This window comes from Aphis gossypii, chromosome X (genome assembly GCF_020184175.1).
Source record: "Aphis gossypii isolate Hap1 chromosome X, ASM2018417v2, whole genome shotgun sequence".
In the NCBI taxonomy this organism is placed as follows: domain Eukaryota; kingdom Metazoa; phylum Arthropoda; class Insecta; order Hemiptera; family Aphididae; genus Aphis; species Aphis gossypii.
Genome location: NC_065533.1, coordinates 38,778,115 through 38,796,182, shown reverse-complemented (window position 1 = coordinate 38,796,182; position 18,068 = coordinate 38,778,115). Strand labels below are relative to the sequence as shown.

The window sequence follows — 18,068 nt, the reverse complement described above, 5'->3', positions numbered from 1 at the left end:
AATTTTGAAATAATAAATAATTCATAGTCAAGTTGACCAGTTTCAGATTGTTTCTTCAATAAATGTTCTTTAATCATTATAATATTAAGTATATACCCAAACGTCCCAAACTAATATTCAATATGTAATCAAATTGTAAAACTATAGGCACCTAATCCACAAGGCTGGGCATTAACGAGTTAATAAGTTAAATTTAAGTTAAAAAGTTAAGTTACTTTTAACTAAGTTAATTAACGAGTTACATTTTTTCCCAAGTTATTCAGTAACTAACGAGTTAATTAATTTTATTGGCACGGTAAGTTAATTTTTTTCTTAAACCACAGATTTAAATTAAATTAAATTTTGTACAAATTAATTTTATAAAAAAAAATCTGAAATTTTAAATATATTAATTAATAATTATCATGACAAAATATTGCATATTCACAGAAAATATTATATAACTATATAGTATATTATAAACGGAAATGTTATAGGGGTAACCTCGTAATTTTATTAATAAAAGAAAAATATAACAATTATTTAGCCATTTAGGTAGGTACTCAGTATCCCGCCATACACGGTTGTAATGTTTGTAGACTCATTAGTCATTACTCATTACCCAATCATTATTATTAATATTATTACCTATTATTATTATTTTTTTTTTATTGAAAAATAGACAGTATGATCATCTACAGATAAGATTATAAATGTTTAATAAATTATCATGGTTTTATTATAATGATAGTTAAAGTATGAATGTTGAAAAGCTTAGTTCTTGGTTGCATTATTTTACTTTTGATATTCATATGATTTACCCACGATGTAGAGAAGATAAGGTGACACCACTTGTACATATTCCGGTCGCAAATTTTCTCGGCAGTGTGGTAGGTAGCGCCACCATTCACCCGAAGGCCGGTTTTCATATTGTGAATACATTGTTTTTAACGTAAAATTTCAAAAATTATATACATTTTTGTCGTGTTTGATACTATTACTTCAAATTTAAAATATTGACCACATAAGAATTATTTTTAAGTAATCATTCTATTCAATTAGGTAACATTTAAAATAGTTTAAATTAAGAAAGTTTTATTATATAAGTATTTTATTTTAACAACTTTATGTACAGTTATATGAGTTTCGACTGCTTCGCTAAATTTTTTGTCTTTTATTTTTTTCTCGATTAGCATTCTCTGCATCACATACAAAATACATTCTTGATTGTAAATAAAATGTTATAATATTTTTGGTCAATTCATTTGCATGTTCATCACACCCAAGTAAGTTTATATTAAATTTGTCTGTTCTTAGCTCATCTAATATTAAAAATAATAAATTTTTTTGGATTTTAGTTCTTCCAATAATTGAGCAAATGGCATCTTCGAGCTAAAACAAATAATAAAGGAGATTATTATTAGTTAGTATACAAATATATTATACATATGCAAATTGTTTGCATTTTTATTTATTATATATTTATATATTATTTATTATTTATTTACTTGGTAATTTTCAAAAAGTTTTTTAGATGGTACAAGTAAATAACCACGAGTTTTCAATTCTAGTAATTTTTCCCTATCCTGTACTTCATGATCATCTGGGGCACACAACATGGTGTAACATTCTTGACAACATTTGGCAGGTTTTACTCTTCTCATCTTCCTTGCAACATAACCACTTAATACAGTTAAAGCATCTTCATTTATTTGGAGAAAACTCTTCTTTATACTTATTGTAAGTAGATATTACTAATTCCATTTTTGTACATACATGTTTCAATGAATAAATAAACATATAAATATCATAAAATAAATATGCATTTTATTTAAATCAATAAATTTGTACGATATGGCTACATAGTACATACCATATAATATTATTACAATTTTTACATAATAATTGGTACATGATTCGAAACATTAGTTTATTTTAATAATCTATACAATATAACATAAAATATATTATGTTGGCGTGCACATTAATGACATTTGAACATTAATTAATACACATAAATAAAATTTAAATGTAAATCTCCATTACGACTTGTATAAAAGTCGGCCTTCGTGCGAATGGTAGCGCACTCTGGTGATAAATTCTGAACTACCAAACTGCCGTGATTTTTTGCGTCAATATTGTACCATTGAAAGATACGAGAGCGGTGTCACCTTATCTTCTCTACATCGTGGATTTACCAAATGGCAAATACACCTCACTAGTTACTAGGACTAGGTATGAGGTAACTACTGTCTACTAAAATGGTAAAATACAATAATGGTTTGATTAAATATTGTATTCTTACTATTAATTGATGATTCTATTATTTTAAGTAATTATATTCTAATAAATAATATTTAGTATAGTTGTGGATCATTTACGTCACCAAATACATAACTATTATTTTATTGGATTTCATCATTGATTAAAGTATAATATAATAATATACAAATATCTAACTAACTAGTAACTTTTAACTTTAAACTTAATTTACTTTTTTCTATATTAACTTAACGAGTTAAAAAAAATAGTTAACTTGCCCAGCCTTGCTAATCCAGAGATGTATTTCAAGTTTTTTTGGCCCAGGGCTAATATATTTATAAATTATAAATTATTATCAATCTATCGCGGACCGTCATAGGCGTGCGCAGGATTTTGAATCGGGTGCCGCATACATTTTTCACCAGCCCTACAGAACAATAAGCAGCCCACTTATTTCCCTCATATTATGTAGTACATATAAAGTAAAGCCAGGTTCACACTACACCGTGTCGTATTTAGATCTTCGCTATTTTAAAACGATATCATAACCGTTATATTGGGAATAATAGAAAAACGTACCGTCTGCCCTCAGAAATATTGCCAATGAGTTCTACTCAGACTGCATTTTGTCTATGTCGTACGTGTCGTATTCACGAGTACGAATAAATGAGTCAAGCCACACTGACCATACTATAAGTAGGTACCTATCTATTTACGAAGGACGGGTAAAACCATGGTGTGTTGATACACCCTGGTAAAAACATAAGTATACGTTTTTGTCGAACAGCGATATTATGATGGTCACACCCATCTGTGTTTAATCCGTATTAAATTAATATCAGATAATTTATTTTTGAACAACTAGACGCTATCTACCGATTATCTTTGACTAACCATATAATGATAAATAAATACACGAGATGGCTCAGATGGGCAACCTAATATAAGATGAAGGTTCTGAGTTATTCTACTATGGCATACTTTTTCAAATCGGATACATTTTAGAATATAATAGCAAGAAATGTATAAAACATTTTGACATCATAAAACAATAATATTTACAATCCAAACTCACGAAAATAAAAGTAAAAAAAAGACAAGTCTACATAGAGAATAGAACACACGACAATATAACAAACCACGATTTAGTAAGTGGTCATTATATGAGAGTAAGTATATTACAATCAATCTTACTCTCTTTCCAATTCGCCGTTGGACAATTTTTGGAAGCCACCAAATTATGGTGGCTCATAAAATAAAAGATCAGTAAAATAAAGTATCGTAGTACCACAGTTTTAGATAGACGGTCCCCTCTCCCCCGGGACGCATATTAACATTCCGCACATCAAATAAAACCCATAGGGGAATACGGCATTCTCATTAGTCTGAAATATTTAGCGCCGAATTCAAATTTAAATTATGATTTATTACTATATATAGTTTATACTACTATATATTATTTACTATTTAATAAATTATACTTAATATATTATGTTTGATTATTTATTTAAAAAATATAAAATATATTGAATATATATTGAACTAGGAAAACAGTACATAAATGTAATAATATTTTTTTTTTTTATAATATATATATAAACTTTATATTATTTTGAATGATGTACATTAATGATGTAATGATTGTATATATTTCAAATTCAAATTATGATATATTGTATTGATGTATTATAGTTTAATTAAAGTAAATTAACTTATATGTTCAATATACTTTTACTAGTGTAGTATTACATTAATTAATTTTATTATTATAATGAAAACAAAGTTAGTTGGAAATATAATGATTAATAATAATAAATATATTTAATATTTTTACATATATTTGTTAATTTATATAGGTACCTAATATAAAAATTAAATATGAGAACCAACTCAAAAGGAAACTAAACACCTATGGTAGTAATACTTTAGTATAGGTTTGTGGAATTAGTTATAAGTTAATAATAATAATGCATGGGTACCTGCACGCGGCAGTACGAAAACATGGTCCCCTGGGCTGGTCGGTCGCATATTACTATGTCCCCGAAAGCTTTGTACAAAATGAAATTATAAACGTTCGATAGGAAATTTTCCTGTCTTTCCGAATATATTGGTTTGATGCGTCGCCATCTTCCGGAACATTGTCAAAAAAATTAAAAACGGCGCGGACCCTGGACGTTCAGTCGCTTATTGCTGTACAACCGAGATCCGTGTGCACTCTAGATTTATATTTAGCACGTAGAGAATTTTCCTGGCTTTCCGAATATAATATCAAATCGCTTAGCCACCTTCCGGAACATTGTCAAACTAATAACCGCGCGCCCGCCAGTACCGAAAGATCGTATGCATCTAGGTACTTATAATATTATACACAGTACATTATATTATACTAAAATCAGTATTCACTGGGTGAATTACGTGGCGCTATCTTGTGCTATAATGTAATTTAAGCGTATGGCGCCTTGAAAATAATAAACTGCAATCAGGCGTACAAGGTTTCTTATCACTAGGCGTCCGGAAAGATAGTCCCCTAGCTATGGTCCCCTAACTTCACACTCGTCAATTTTTTTATATTACAGACTAATATTTCCCTTCTTGGTTGTAGACATGGTCTACCTCTTGAAGTCCCTGGAGATATCTGTTGTTCTTTTTAGGCCAGATTTACCTTGTGTTATTAGTCCTTAGGCAACTGCTCTTCGAAATTAAAGAACAGTTAATTTTGATTCATTAAGCTTGTTATTAATAACAAATGAATTGACAAATATAATATCAATAACACCCCAAAACAATCTATGCCACCATTTTTTTGATTTTCTATTGATATTATATAGAGCTCGTAATTGATCTGCTTTGTCTACTCCCCCCATGTATTTATTATAATCATTAACTACAGTAGGACATTTTATAGTTTTTTTTGTTCCATCACGTTCAGTTCGCAATACACTACTTTCTTCAACACCATGAAAATTAGATGCCAAGTGTACAGTTCTATTATCCTTCCACTTATAAACAGTAATACCTAAACGAGAGGTCTTAAAATCATACATGCCCCTTTCTAAAGTTTTATCCTGAGCTAGAAGTGAAATACCCTTTCTATTTGATCTTATGGTACCACATGCAAAGGTGTTTTCTAGCTTTAATTTTCTTTAATAAATTTATAGATGTAAAATAATTATCAAAAAATACCTTCATTTCTTTATTCCAATAAGGCTTTGTTAGGTTTAGAACTACTCTCTCACCCAAACCAAAATCCACAAAGTCATCAATTACTTCCTCTTTCCCTTGATAAACAGAGAACTTACTTATATATCCATGTTGATCAGCCAAACACCATATTTTATAACTTCTTTTTATTGGCTTCATTGGATTGTATTGTTTTATTGAGCTGCGCCCTTTGAATAAAACCATTGGCTCATCCACACTCACTTCTCTAGTCACTTTATATAATTCCGTAAATCTAATATTGATAGAATCTAGGAGTAGTCTTAGTTTAAAAAGTTTAACCTTATTATCAGAAGTCTTAGCATTATTGTTATTAATATGCAAAAAACACAAAATATCATTAAACCGCTTTCAACTCATAGCATCAGAAATTATTTTTACACCTAAATCATTACTTGTTGACCAATAATCTTTCCAGGATGGTAATCTATTATATCCCATTACAAAATTAATACCAATAAAAGCTTTCAATTCTTCAATTCTTAAATTCAAAGTTTTCCCTCGTTGAGTGGCATACTAATTAGATTTTGCACAGATATTTTCCAAAATAGGGCCATACACTTGAAGAAATACATCAGTTGGACTTGCACTGTTGACAAAAAATCCATGAATTGGTCCTATACAACAATTTCAATAACAATTTTACTTTTATATTAAACATACCAAGTACCTATAATGTACCATAAGCAATTAAATTAAATTATGAATAAACAAGTAATATTAACCCTTTCAGTCCTGAATTTTTTTTTTCATTATTTCTTTATATTAGGGTATAAATCACGTGTATTACCAATTTGGTGAACTTTGGACTTTCCATATGGGTAATAAAGTTATGGCTTTGCACGAGGCCACTGGTCGGTAAGGGAGTCAAATAACTTAGTGATTAACAGTTGTTATTATGCACAATTTTATTGAATAAAATTATAGAATAAATAAAAAAAACATTTCATTCATCTTGAATTTATTTTAATTTTAATTCATATTGAGTTCATAATAATAATATTATTATAATAAAATAAAAATAAAAATAAAATAAAATAAAAATAAAAATAACATTGAATCCATCTTGAGTTCATAATAGTCTTTTACAATTACATTTGGTTCATGGTAAATAAAAATAAAATAATGAATAAGCATAAATAAGTAACAAATTTTAGTTTTATAAATTTACATATCACAAATTGGTATGAAATTAGGAACTTTATTTGATGTGGTACAATCTGAAGCATTCATTTCTTTTAGTAAAACATAAATGAACACCGCATTTAGTACATTTTACAGGACTTCGTAGCTTGCACCCCTCATTTTTACAGCGAACAGGATAGTTACTATTGTCATTTATTGGTAAATGGTCAATGTGATCAAATAGTACCTCTTTAAATGGTCTTTGATCAATATTCCTGACTCGTTTTCGAACTGGAGTTGATGATGGTGATGGACTATTGCTAGGCCTACCTCTTTTCTTTACAAAAGTCTTACCTACTAAAATTAGGGTTTCACCTAGGCGTTCCTTGAAGTGCAGTAGGTCCATCGTTTTATAAATGCCAATATGTTTACAATCTAATTTGTATTCCAACCAACTATTTACACAGGCCATGTCAAAGGCATGTGTAATCATTCTCAGTGTCCACATTCTAGATTTAATGAATGTTTTGAAAAAACTTACAAGTTGATCATGCTTATCTACTCCTCCCATAGACTGGTTGTAACATTTTACAATTTCTGGCCGCCTATTTATCGTAATGTAAGTTTTTTCTTTCTTGTCATACCTTTTTATGTCATCAGGAACCCCAGAGGTTATGAAATTAGACCCTAATACCACTGCCTTATTTTCATACCATTTGATTAATCCAATATTACTATTAGGCATGTTAGAACTCACTTCAAATGATGATCCACGACCCATTTTTGATAGTTCTTTGTCACTAATAAAAGGCGGATTTGCAAACCGATTAACTCTAATTGTGCCTGCAGAATATATGCAATTTTGTTGTAGTGCATGTAATATGTTGAAAGAAGTGAAAAAGTTATCCATGTACAAAAAATTACGGTTTTTTTTTAATAGCATGGTAAGTTTTAAAACCACAGTACCACCTAAACCAAATACTTTTTGTATATTACAATTTAGTTCAGTGGTAGATCCTTGGTAAAGAAGAAAATCATATACCAGACCACTCTCACCACACATAAGATATAACTTAATTCCCCAGGGATTTGGCTTACCACGCATAAATTGTTTTACGCTTAGTTTACCTTTAAAGGACGCCATTTGCTCATCGACACACACATTTTTTTCGACAGGTAATTCATTACATCTTTTTTGCAAAATATTGTAGATTGGCCTTACTTTTACAAAACGATCTTTATTGTTTATTGGAATGTCGTTGTTATCCATAATATGAAAGTTTGACCTTAACTCAAAAAACCTGTTTCTTGTAATATTATCAGCAACAATATTTATTCTGGACTTTTGTTCCCAATACATTCGTATTCGAGGTAGACCAAACACCCCCATAAGTAAATGAACACCAACAAATATTTTCATTTCCCTGGAGTTTGTTTCAATCCAAGTTAATTTACCATTCTGTTGTGCATAAGTGTTTGTATATGTAGCCATCTATCATACTCATTGTCTGGAATATATTTCATAAAATAATCTAGTGATGTTGGTATTTCTTCGGGAAAATGACGTTTTTCAAGTTCATCTAAACTAAATTTCGAAGGTACAAAAGGCTGTTTTTTCCATTTTATACTTCTTTTATCAACAAACGCTGGCATAAAATCATTTTGGTTATCAAATGGATCTGTGATTGAATCTGGCACTATCTAACATTCAAAAATGTATTATATACTTATACGTATATATACTTGGCGCACGAGTGTTTGACTGAGAATATTCGTTAAAACTATAAAAATGTCGCAATAGACCATAGGGACTTCAAAGTCCGTTGTGATTATTGTCAATAAACACATATTTATACATAATAATAATGATATTCAATAGTACGTTCTGTTTCTCGGGATTATAACGAAAATAATAATAATAAAACCCATTGCTTATCTATACTGTTCGCGCTGTGGTTATTTATATAAATATCGATATTTATTTTATGGGTTAAACTATATTTATTTTATTATGTGATATATTTAACGCCATCTATTGATTTCACAGAACATTTTCGGGAACATTATTGATTAAAAATGGAGTGACTTATAAGTTATAAGTCACTATGGTCAGATAGTACTTAATCTACTTTACCTATGTTTAAATGGATAAAATACACTGCGGACTCAAAAGTCCCGTTAGTCGGCAAAGGGTTAGAGGAGACAGTCACGGATCCAGAACATATTTATGGGGGAGGGGGGGGGCATCTTCAATAAAATTTCGCTAGGGATTTTATAGCATTTGCATATTTCTTATGAGATGGTTGAAAAATAGCAGAGTAAACTTAAAATGTGTTTCATGATACAGAGAACTCAAATTAAAAATTTTATTTTACTTTTTTTTTTGCATATTTTGTGATTTTTTATTTTTTAGTGCTTTTTTGGACTTATTTGCTTTTTTACCTGTTTTTTGAATCAAAATCGGTCTTAGATAATGAAACTATGTTTTACCAAAACGTGTTTTTATTTAGATTTTTGTCAATTGAATAATCAAATAAATCATAAATGTATAGATTAAGTAAATAGGCAGATTACGCTGATACAACGCAAACTATTAATGATCATATTATTATAGTGCATATTTATGCAATTTTAATTTTTAAGTGCTCTAAAATCTCAACCCTGGTTAAAATAATCTACTATAGTAAGGTGACCATAATATGTCCTGTTTTAAATAGGGTCCCGTTTTTCGCAGTATTTATAATTCATATAAGTATCAAGTATAGTATGTATTGTTTGACTAACAATATATATTTTACTTATTACAAAAAAGTGTCCTGTTTTAGATTCTGATCGAAGTGATGAATGTATTGATTTTACAATGATGTGTTTTTTTTTGTTTTTGTGTCTGTGTACAGCATAACTAGTCGAAATAATGCTTCAATATCAAAATTCGGAGGGTGGTTTCCAATGACAAAGTGAATATCCTTGGTGCATTATAAAGATAAAAAAAAAACATTTTCCAACAGTTTTCAAAAAAATCAAGAAAAAAAAAGTGACGGAAAACAGGGATTTTTACTCAAAACCAATTTTCGACCAAATCGATTTTTATAAATAATATGCTGAAAAAACATATAAACTCTTATGAAAAATTAAATACTTACTTAATTTAGATTTTTGTTAACATAACTGATTAGTCAGTATTAATGGCAAGACAAAAAGTTGGAGAATTATAAATGGGTGAGAAAAATTGATGCAAGGAGGAGAGCATTAAAAAGTATACTCAATTTAACCTAACTAACAACCTAACCTAACTCGGGCAAAAAAAAATAATAATAATATGCCCTCTGGTATATTACTGTGCCTGCCTAGTTACATAAATTTAAATACTTAATAAACTTTTATTTAGATACCAAGAAGAAAAAAAGAACGCGTGTCCTATACACCGATGGGCAACTTTACATTTTGGAACGGACATATCAAAAGAATAAGTATTTGAAAAATACAATGGGAGAATGCTTGGCAAACGAATTGGGAGTAACTGAGAATCAAGTCCTGATTTGGTTTCAAAATCGACGGGGAAAGAAGATGGACAGGCTATATTTGTGAGTGAGTGATCAACTCTAAAACACGTATAAATTAAACAATTTTTTTTATAAAATTTTGGTAAAATATAATATAGTATTTTGGTGAATTAATATTAACCAGTGTATGTAGTCTTTAACTTGATATACCTAGTATAATACTATTATTAATATTCAAGTAGATCGTGATGAATTTGGTGGGTATTATTATGGCAACGACGTACCTATGCTTAAATCAATGATTAATTTTATTTTATTGTAATTACAGTTGAGTCATTGATATTTGAATTTTTATTCTTAATTGTAACTGCACCTAACATTAAAGTTTCGATAAAATCATAATCTTCTTAAATATCATTAAATATAATATTTTTATTAATATTTGTAATAAAAATATTAGTTGTTTTATTTATATTCCCTCTGTAAAATACAAAGCATGTATAAATATTAATTATTATGTATGACTAGTTAAGTGGAAATATTAAAACTTACGGAACAAAATACTTATCAAATGATAAATGTTTATCAAAATTTTCAATTTTTCCACTCATAGTTTCATATGATTTAAGCACATGGTTTTCAAATAAGTAATTCGTATCATTGCTGAAATTATTGTCTCAATATAGTATATAAAATAATATAAAAATCGTATATAATTTTAAACATACAACAATCTATATAATCTAATATATCATACAATAGAGATCCAATTTCTAGATTTTATTTTCTGTAAAATATTATAAATTACTTTAACTAAAAAGAGTGGTCAAGTGAGGATAAGGTTAGCACTATATATATACTTACTCGGGATCACAAGTTCCTATAGTATGTATATTTAAAAACATCCATTGAAGTTTTTTGTGCAGTTCAACATTTTTTTTTTTTTTTTTTAATAAATATATAATTATTAAAAAAATCATAAACTATAATTCTTAAAAATTTTGGAATAATTTTAAATTTGGATTTGAATAATAAGTTACTAATAATATAATGATTTTTTTCATTTTATAGTATGAAATCAACAATATTATGATGTGCAATATGATTATCATAAGAGTTTTTGAAAAAAAATACTGAATTTAAAACATTTGTCAATTATTTAAATTATGTGAATAATAATGCACACATTGATTGCTAGAACAACAATAGCCCGTTATTTTCTCGCCTTTAGCAATGTCTTTTATTGCTACAATCTGTGTATACAATTTGATTTTCGAAATCCACTCACAGTCATGGTTGCAGTAAGCTGCGGGACTAAGAAACAATAAATTATGTTTTTTAACCTAACCTGTGGCTGCAGTGCAAATTTTGGTATTCTTTTACTTTGTTATTATAGGATCGATGTCGCTGATGATTTTTATAAGAGAGGTATATTAGAGGCAAATCATTTTTTTTTAACCCACTATTTTTAGATTTAAGTTCGATATTTGTGTCCTTTTGGCAGTGATTCCCGTCAAAGACGCGCTACAGGAATAATCTGCAGTCTACTCACGCAAATGTTACATTTAAAACAATAATTAAAAATCGAATATTGCCGGAGCAATTTAACGATCTATGTATTTTATATAATATGCAGGCCGTAGGTTAATCGTCAACGTTGTTAACGCATAGAGTAAGACGGGTGATAACCACGCATTCGCACAAACCTCAAGCCGTCCGCTTCTGGACAACGAGATCCTTCACTGTTATACATGCAATTAGTAGCCGGGGACTTGAGTAATCTAATGGTGCCAAGTCTCAAGTCGATCGCACAATTATTCGATTTTTAATAGTGATTACCGCCAAAGACTTCGGCAGGAGCATCCATAAGCTACCTGTGAATTTTACAATTTTTATGAAGTTAGCTATACTACTACGTAAAATGCATATTTGTATATTTGTCCACTCCAATATAATAAAGATCATGGTGACAAATGTTGTAAACTGTTAAATCATTCTAATGATAGATTCCAAAATGGCCAAACGAACATTAAAATGCAAGAATTAGTGTTTTGATGTTTTTAAGTTATATAAATAATGATAACAATAGCCACATAAAGGAAACATTTTTATTTTAAATAAAAGTTGTATATGATTTTGTAAAAGAATAGTTAAAGTGGTCTTGGTCATGGTCTTTTGTGACCCTGAAAAAATAAAAAAAATATTTTCAATATTAATATATAATCGTTTTTTAATGAAATTTCAATATATTACCGTTTTCAGTAGGTGTTTTGCCAGTATGCTTGGCACCGAAAGCCTTCATTACATTCACACTTGTACCGCGTATTGATGTATTCGGTAGTTGTGGTACGTTTTCCATCGGTGACATAATTCATAACTGTCCGTACTAATATATTTTATTTTTCTTAAGACGTTTACTTGATCTTGACTAAACAAATAAGTCTCAAAATCTTTCTCTTTTGGATCTGATACATACTGAATAAATTCTGGACAATTATCTTTCAGACAGATGGGTAACTTAGTTAGGACACAATTAATTGATTCTGTTTTTACATAAAAATAAAAATTTATTTTTGATCAAACTAGAAACTAATTCCTTATAATAATAAAAAAAATAAATATTACTATAACTTTTTTTTTGCGGTGCTTTTTTAGGATTAAATTCAGCCGCGGTGCCCTGCTGCGAATACCATGTAAGATAGAACAAAAAAAAAGTTCTATACATTTTTAATTATTTATTATGATCCATAGTCAGCAATGCCCTTAGGAAGTGCACCGCGGTTCGAAAATACCGAAAATCCTTATAGGGTGCCGTTCCATAGGATCGTCGATAAAATCGATGGGTTATGAGAAGTACCGGAACGAGTGGGCCTGAAGCACCCATATCATTGGGCTTAAAAAATAAAATAACATTATCAAAAATATGAAATACTGACAATCACTAAATGTCGGAAAATGTATACTCGTATACATGGATGGTGTGGTGGGTGCAATTCTATAGACTCACCAGCCAACCTCAAAAACAATTTACTTCATTTTGACATCATTTAAAAATGTTGCTTCGATCAGGTACAAATCGAGAACGGAAAGAGTTTGAAAGAAATAGAATAAATAAAATTAGAGACGATTATTTTGTCATGTTAGAGAATGGAGTGGGTAATACTAAACAATGAATCGAAAAATTTTATAAATAGATGCAAATGAACGTAGCTTATTGATTGTTAAAAGTAATCCAGTTGTGGAACTTAAGTGAAAAAAAATTAGGATAACTAATAATAGATTTCAAGGCCAAAGGATCGTATCGTAGTAAATTACGGCGTGTAAAACGCTCGTTTAGCTTTTATTTTTTATAATACTTATTTGGACTTGTTGTTTTCAAAAGCATTACAGAACGATAGTAGATACACTCAGAAATTCTCTTATACCATTTTCAAAGCTCTAAGTTCAAAGCCTGATTTTATACGATTTTTCAAGTACGAGTACTATCGTTTCACGAAAATAATGAAATGTTTCAACGGGGGGGGGGGGTTAGGTTAGGTTATTGAGAACATTCCTAATTGTAGTTGGTCTGCTTTGAAAAATCACTAAAACTCCAGGGTTGTTTTTGCACCACTGTTATAAAATACATATCGATAGATTGGTATACATGTTGGCTACATGGTGTACTAGTTTCAAAAATAAGAACTAAAAATTACGGTGCCCAAATCGACCTCTATGTAAAATGTTCGTTCGGCCATCGGTTTACCGTGAAAACTGACAATTTCGTAATTTGGAAAATCACGTTTACGAGCTGTTTTCCGGAAAACCCGTCAGACATATGACGAAAATCATAATATGGCAAATATTTTCATACTTTTTCATAAAAAAAAATAGTTTACAACAATCAGATAATCCAAGAATATCAAGTGTTACAGTAACATCGACTTCTATTTCAAAGATTTTAGTGATATAAGTGCTTAAAACTTTTCATCGATAAAATGTATAATACAATTACAACAGCATGTAGTTTTATAAACAATGATGATACAATATAATAAAACATATGAACATTTGGCAGCGGTGTCGGATTAATTATAAATGAGACTACGAGATTGAGTGGGTTAGAGCATTGGTTTCCAATTGGTGGTCCGCGGACCCCCAGGGGTCGCGTGTTGATGTTGGGGGTCCGTTGTTATGTAGTACTGAAGTGATACTTTTATTTTATTTCAGTGGAGTTATTAAAAATAAAATGTATTATGTATACAATATATATATATATATTATTCACATTATGCTCCACGGAAAGCTTCATTGATTTTTTTTCATTTTTATAAGAGAACAAAATTTAAAATTAAGTCATCACAAATAAGGGGTCCTCGTCTAATTTAAGTTATAGGTAGTGGTCCGTGGCTAAATGCTAATTGGGAACCACTGGGTTAGAGTACTCAGACTAAGTAGTCAGTACGTAGCGTTCACTGCTACCAGGACTATGGCAAACGTAGTAACGTTTTTATCGTGTTTACAATATATTAAGAATAATGATAACAATTTGTGCACCACCCTTATATTATCACATACTATACGTGTAAGATACGGCATATGGTGAGCCACACCTTTAGTTAATTTTTTATTCCAACTTTTTGCTAATAAACCTGTAGTTAATTTTCAAATTAGATAATTCATTTCTTTAAGGAGTTAATTTCCTTCAAGCATTTTCCAAAATGGTAAGTTTACTTTTATGCACTAGTTTCTATTATCCAAAATTAAACTAGGTCTGGATATTTAAATAACAGTGTTTTATTATTTAGAGCGCCTATTTTGTGATACAACGAAAAATGCAATACATATTAACAGATGTTGAGGACAACTTATTGGTTCGAGATCTCAAGTGTATAATTGAATGTATGTATAATTATTTTTAAATTAGCCTGTGGTTATTTAAGTTCTTAGTGTTAGTGTAATGAATAAAACCGGTAGTAGGGTTACTCTTTAATACACAAAATAGTATAAAATTGAATTGTTTTTTTTTTATTTTATGAAATGATACCAATATAGTTATAAAAAGCCAATACCTTGCTGATGTTTGCCATTTATTTCCTCTTTGTACATTATTATAGAATAATATGATAACGATATACGTACTATTTAGAGTTTTATTTTTTTAATAAAGTGATAAATTAAAATCTGCTTGGACAATTATTCAGTTCTTTGTAGAACCTGTTGTCTTTACTCAAGTAGATAATAAAGTATCATTTAATGTTCTATCCAAAGATAATCTGCTTAGTATACATAGTACACTTATGTATACTTAATTAAGCTTTAGATCATAATTCACAGTACTCAAAAGTTATTTATGTACACAAAATAGCTATATCCTTGACAAAAAAATATAGGTGTTTCCAATAAATCTATTCAGTGATGTACTTAATCAGGTTTTCAGGTTTTATCAGTAGAAAAATATTTGTTCATCTCTGAACTAATAATGTACAATTTATGACTAAAATGTTTTTTACTAAAAATGATTTTAAACATTAACAATTTTTATTATTATACAATTTTGTAAATAAAATACCAATATTTATATTGACGATGTATTTATTATAATTATACATTAATTGTAGTACTATCCAATATACTATTCATATATATATATACAAGTATTATTGGTTTATTGTAATTTTATCGAGTAATAGTTTAAGGTAATTATATGTATCAAGAATAAACTAAACTTAAATTATTTTCAATTGCTTATTTTTTTCCTAATTTGTTAATAATATCATTTAGTATTTACTATTAAGGCTTTTTCTTATACATTACCAATAATCAACATTCTTCAATTATTCTTGATTATAATCACCTTTTCAACCTATATCTAACAATCATAAATAAAATTAAACTGATTTAAACAAATAAATTGATTAATTCATCCAAAAATTACATTATTTTTAATTTAATTTTAGCTGTAATAAATGTATCTCCTGAAAATCAACAATTATACTACAAAAATAAAATTTTGAATGAAACCAAAACATTGTCAGCTTGTGGTTTAAGTCGTTATTTTGCCACTGCACACCGTCCAGCTACTATTGGCTTAGCATTAAAGTAAATATTTTATATATCTAACGAAATATTGCTATTATTTATGCTCTTTAATATTTATAGAATGGAAAATGATGAGTTTGAGAAGTTGGAACTAACTCCATACCCAATGGAACCTGAAATGCGATTTACACAGAAAACGTCTCAATTTCTTGCTGAGCCAAAAGGTAAAACCTACAATTATAACGATCCCAGTGGTGAAGCAAGTGGTAGTGGTGAACCAAGTGGTAGTGGCATACCAAAAGGTAAACTTAATATCAATGACAAACCAAAGAGCAAACCAAGCAGCAATGAAAAATCAAAAAGGAAACAAAGAAAATAAACATCTCATCAAGTAACATATAATTACTTATTTTCAAAATTACCTTTTTTTTGTTAATGTTTTATAAATAAGTACAATTTATATCCTATTCTCTATTGTCCTTAGATTTTTTGAGACCAAATTAAATGTATTTAGTAAAATTATGTTGTGAATTAAATATTACTCTTTTTTTATATACCTATATTTACAGTAAGTAGATAACATTATAATTTATATGATTACTAAAATATTTCACTTTTTGTTGTAAATTGTATTACTATTAAATATCATTAAAAATATACAAATGACTAAGTAAAATTAAAAGATACTATGTTATTGAAATTTTCGAATACTTACATGAATCATGAATGAATATGATGGACTTTCAATTCACAGTAAAACTGATGGTGCCATAATATTTATTTATTTATACAATTTTGTATTAGATAATAATTCAACACATAGTAAATTCTGAAATACTAAATATCAATTAGAACTGTGTAATCTAATCTTACACCTACTTATTTAATTATATAATCTTCGATATTGTCAATACGGACTTCAGTAAATAACGTAATTACTTGTAGATAGTATAGATAGGTGTGCCTAGATTTTATGTATGATTTTTGCTTAAGTAACTATTATAGTTATTATATATTTATACTATCAACAAAAAATAATAATAGTACAAATAGTTTTATTTAGGATTATTATTAACATAAATTGTGAAATATATAAAATAAATTATGTGATTGTATATGAAATGCCCTTGAATATACATGTTATTGTATTGCAGATAAATTAATAAAAAAAATGTATTATATTGTATTTACAAAATTATGTATATCAGTAAATACAATGTTGTGCATATACTCCCAACATCATGATTCTGATAGCTAAAAAAAAAAAAAAAAATAAAATAAGTAACATAATTTTTTAAATGTATAATTTATTACAAAGTCTTAAACCAAATTCTTACTTTCTATCATATTCTCTAAATTCTATAATATTTTTCATATTAAAAGTCAGGAAATTGTGAATGTATAAATTTTTTTTCTCATTAAATATAATGTCATCTGAAAGTTTGGTATAAAGAGCCCACAACCTGGCAGTTATAATTTGAGTTTTTAGAAGCCAAAACAAGTTAGTTAAATTTGAATTCTCAACACTAAATCTATCTGCAATATCCAGTTCTCACAACTCATCATTTTCTACTTCTGAATATATACTGTAAAAAATTGTATTTTGTTGTATTAATTAATTAATTAATTAAATTAAGCTATTACAGTTATACTCACATTGAATTATCAAACTCAATCATACTATTGAAGCTTTTACTGTTTAACATGTCATATTTTTTTTTCTAAATTCATAGTTTTTTTTTTTACTTTTTTTTAAATATAATAGGTATGTTTGTTGTTACTGATTAATATTTGTATGATAAATTCTTTTTTTTATAATATATCGTTTATACCGAAATTGTCTTTAATTATGTTGAATGCTTTTAAATGATCTTTGTTGATGTATGTTGTATTGTGTTTAAAGATTGAGTTTGAATATTGAGAGTGTATTCTTCTAAGGCTCAGGGTGTGTTTTTAAAG

General features: G+C 28.3%; 1 protein-coding gene, 1 long non-coding RNA gene and 1 pseudogene across 3 annotated transcripts; 2 read left to right on the top strand and 1 right to left on the bottom strand.

The window, feature by feature from the left end:
• Positions 1-805: 805 nt before the first annotated feature.
• Positions 806-1,692, top strand: LOC126551957 (uncharacterized). 2 transcript variants are annotated; one of them, XR_007605811.1, is made up of 4 exons: positions 806-1,041; positions 1,173-1,265; positions 1,338-1,402; positions 1,514-1,692. It is a non-coding gene; the product is annotated as an uncharacterized LOC126551957 (long non-coding RNA). The 2 variants fall into 2 exon arrangements; XR_007605810.1 differs by having other exon boundaries at positions 1,506-1,692.
• Positions 1,693-7,139: 5,447 nt separating this feature from the next.
• Positions 7,140-8,238, bottom strand: LOC114125745 (piggyBac transposable element-derived protein 1-like; annotated as a pseudogene).
• Positions 8,239-14,656: 6,418 nt separating this feature from the next.
• Positions 14,657-16,892, top strand: LOC114125743 (elongin-B-like). Its single transcript, XM_027989511.2, has 4 exons — positions 14,657-14,791; positions 14,876-14,969; positions 16,028-16,169; positions 16,230-16,892. The coding sequence occupies exons 1-4, from the start codon at positions 14,789-14,791 to the stop codon at positions 16,486-16,488; spliced, it is 498 nt and encodes a 165-aa protein (XP_027845312.2). The 5' UTR covers positions 14,657-14,788; the 3' UTR covers positions 16,489-16,892.
• The last annotated feature ends 1,176 nt before the right edge of the window (positions 16,893-18,068 follow it).